Here is a 3,184-nt window from a genome sequence, read left to right as displayed (position 1 = left end):
CACCGCCCCCGTCTGCGGTCCCCCATGGCCGCCGCCCGGTGCCCTGCCCCTGGGCTGCCCGGGACGCGGGAGCGAGCTCAGGCCGCTGCCTTTTCCAGGCTGGAGCTTGCCGCTGGTGGGCCGGGATTACCTGGAGATCCTGGCCGCCTGGTCCTGCGGCTTCGGCCAGTGCTGCGAGACGGGAGACTGCAGGATCGCCAACAACATCACAGGTGGGTGCCGGGCTGGGCTTGGGGCACCCCAAGCACTGCTGGTCCCTGCCTCTCCCTGTTGGTTGTTTATGTTTTCTTTTATTCTCTTTTTAAAAAAGTGTATCTTAGCGAGTGATGTGAGTAAAGGGTGTTTCTGAGCTGGCAGGAGGGCGAGGGGCTGAGCCGAGTCCTCTTTCGCGTCGATGCTGGCTAGAACATGAAGACCATATAACTAGAACATGTGAAGTTTTTCCTGCTTACACCAAATCCTCACTTACTACTACTGGGTTCTATCTTCATCATCTACAAATACACGCAAGGGACAGAGGTGCTTCTCAAACGCTAAGCAAGCAGGGTGCTAAGGGGTCACAGACAGCTTGCAAATGGCAACACCTGCTTTTTGATGTCTTACCCAGCTTTGTTAGGAGTCCCGAGAGAAGAAGTATTACAAATATCACCTATACGGACTAAAATGTAGTGACCTACCTTGGTTTTAAATTCAAATAAGCAAAGAGTATTCCCTGCAGTAACTGGCAGAGGCCAGACTCTTAATGGGTTAGTCTCAAAGAAGAATTTAAGGCTTCAAACTAACAAGCACATGCTGGTAAAGTATCTGGCATGTTTAGTGCTCTGTAGTTCCGAGTCTCAGAGTTTGCCCCTTACTGAGCAGCAGCTTGCCGCGTAAAGTATCTGGCATGTTTAGTGCTCTGTGCATGTTTAGTGCTCTGTTTGCCCCTTACTGAGCAGCAGCTTGCCGCAAGCCCTGCCTTTGTCCGGTACTCCCAGGCGTTGCGTGGGACCCGGACTGGCCCCGTATCCAGCCCCAGGTCGGGAGGGTGCACCGAGGCTGGGATGTCAGCCCCGTGTGGGTGTCGTTACATTTTGCTGGCCCCGAGACTTCTGGTACCCAAACCCTCTGCTGGGAGCTGATGAGGACCCTTGGGCTTCAGCGCTCTCCAGCGTCACCAAATACCTCCTCCACTTCCCAAAGGGAGGTGGGATCAGTTGGCTGATGCAGGCAGGGTACAGGCAGCCTGCCTCGTTAACCCTGCAGCTTTAATGCCACTTCAGCCCCTCTCGGATGGGCAGCCCCACCGGCAAGGCCGTGGGGGCTTGGTGTCCTGCCACGTTTTCTCCTCCTACTCCCTGCGGCAGCAGCCAGGGTCGCAGGTTAAAGCCGGGCTCTTGTGCCGTATCCCTTTGCTACAGGGCTGGAAGCAGAGCTCAGTGGGCAGCTCCACGGGCAGCACTTGGCCAAAGCAGTTATTCTCCAGGCGGTGCAAGGGTTCCTGCGGAGCCCGCGGCCGGAGAAGGCGCTGGTCCTCTCCTTCCACGGCTGGTCTGGCACAGGCAAGAACTTCGTGGCTCGGATGGTGGCCAGTCACCTGTACCGGGATGGGCTGAAGAGCGAGTGCGTCAGGGTGTTCATCTCCCTCTTCCACTTCCCCCATCGCAAGTACGTGGACTCGTACAAGGTGAGAGCCAACAGCGTGGTGTGGGGGGTGTGGCTGGGATGGAATTCCTTGTCTTCCCAACCGTGTTTTGGATTTGTGAGTAAAGCTGTTGATAATGCAGCAGTGTTTTGGCTACTGCTGAGCAGTGCTCGCACTGCCTCAAGGCTTCCTCCTTCTCCCCCTCTCCCCCCATAGTCAGTAGGTTGGGGGGGGACATGCACCAGGCTGTTGACACCAGGGACGTTCTCTGCCTTTAACATCATGCCTGGCAGGGACATGGGGGGAATTTTGGGGTAGGAAGGCGATGCGTGGCTGGGCATCCGTCTGTCTGTGCTAGGTGCGAGCAGTTGCCTCTGCAACGCTTCATTTCTTTCTTCTTCCTCTTTCCTTCACTTACTAAGCTTGACTCGCTTGTTTTCTTGCTTTGTCTGTTCCGATTCTCTGCCCCATCGTACGGGTTGGGAAGGAATGGGAAGCGGCTCTGCCGGCCGGGGTTGACCCGCTCAGCCCCTGCTCGGTGACCGGGTGGCTGCTGGGCTTCTCACCCTCCTCCCCGCGGCTCCCAGGCTCAGCTGAAGAAGCAGATAAGCGAGACTGTGCAGCTCTGCAAGCAGCCCCTCTTCATCTTCGATGAGGCGGAGAAACTTCATTCCAGCCTCCTGGACGCCATCAAGCCCTTCATGGCTCACCACGACAACAAGGGCCAGGCGGATTACCCCAGACCCATCTTCCTCTTCCTCAGGTGATTTCTGGGCCCCCAAAGATGTGGGGAGGAGCAAAGGGATGGATTTTATCCTGAGGTGTGTGATGAGAGGGGCTCAGGCTGAAGAGGAGGGGAAAGGACCTCTTGCTCCTCCAAGAGGCAGTTGCCTCCCTAATCGGTTTTGCCTGTTGGTGCTGGATACGGGGCATTTGCAGGAGGAGCCAAGGTCTAGCTTAGCTGGGAGGCCTGAACCAGTGCCTAGGCTTTGGGATAAGGAATGCTAGCATGGTGCCAGCCTGCAGAGCTGAGCTGGGAGATCCCGTACTCCCAGGAGCAGATCTGGGGGCTGCAGATCTTGGTGGGAAGCGGTACAGTGCGGCACTGTTAGCTGGGAATGGGAGGTGGGGAGCTCCTCTGCCTGGCTGCGGCTGCGGGATGAGGTGCCCTCAGTCTGCTGGGCTGCGAGGGCTCATCCTGGCATTGCCTCACCCCGTGGTTTAGGGAGTGGAGATGGAGTTGTTTCCCACCCAGAGGGAGAAGGGATTTTGGCATGTGCGCACCCCAGTGCTGTCCTTGTGTAGGGCTTAGGTGGGACACAACTGGAAGGAGTGGGACATCTCGGCACCGACACGTGAGGTGGGCAAGTGAGAAATGCCAGGGAGAGACGAGCACCTGGGGACCCTTCAGTGTAGGAGTTGCAGCCTTCAGCTTGGCTCTGCACAAGGTGTTCCTACAGGTGGGAGGAAGGCAGGATTTTGCCTCAAATGTGGAGACCGCGTTCAGGTCCCTCCTGTCTGACAGGGAATTTGTGCCCCATAGAATCATGGAATGGTTTG

At 57.0% G+C, this 3,184-nt stretch overlaps 1 protein-coding gene across 1 annotated transcript; it reads left to right on the top strand.

Moving 5' to 3' along the window:
* Nucleotides 1–98: 98 nt before the first annotated feature.
* LOC104512460 (torsin-3A-like) lies at nt 99–2,387 on the top strand (the record flags this gene model as incomplete). The annotated part of the gene is made up of 3 exons (XM_010155444.1): nt 99–212; nt 1,401–1,666; nt 2,212–2,387. Coding segments are annotated over 3 exons (556 nt in total), but the record flags the coding sequence as incomplete, so codon positions are not given.
* Nucleotides 2,388–3,184: the final 797 nt, after the last annotated feature.

Source organism: Eurypyga helias, unplaced genomic scaffold (genome assembly GCF_000690775.1).
Source record: "Eurypyga helias isolate BGI_N326 unplaced genomic scaffold, ASM69077v1 scaffold44770, whole genome shotgun sequence".
In the NCBI taxonomy this organism is placed as follows: domain Eukaryota; kingdom Metazoa; phylum Chordata; class Aves; order Eurypygiformes; family Eurypygidae; genus Eurypyga; species Eurypyga helias.
Note: the sequence above shows the minus strand (reverse complement) of the source record. Positions and strands in the feature narration are given on the sequence as shown.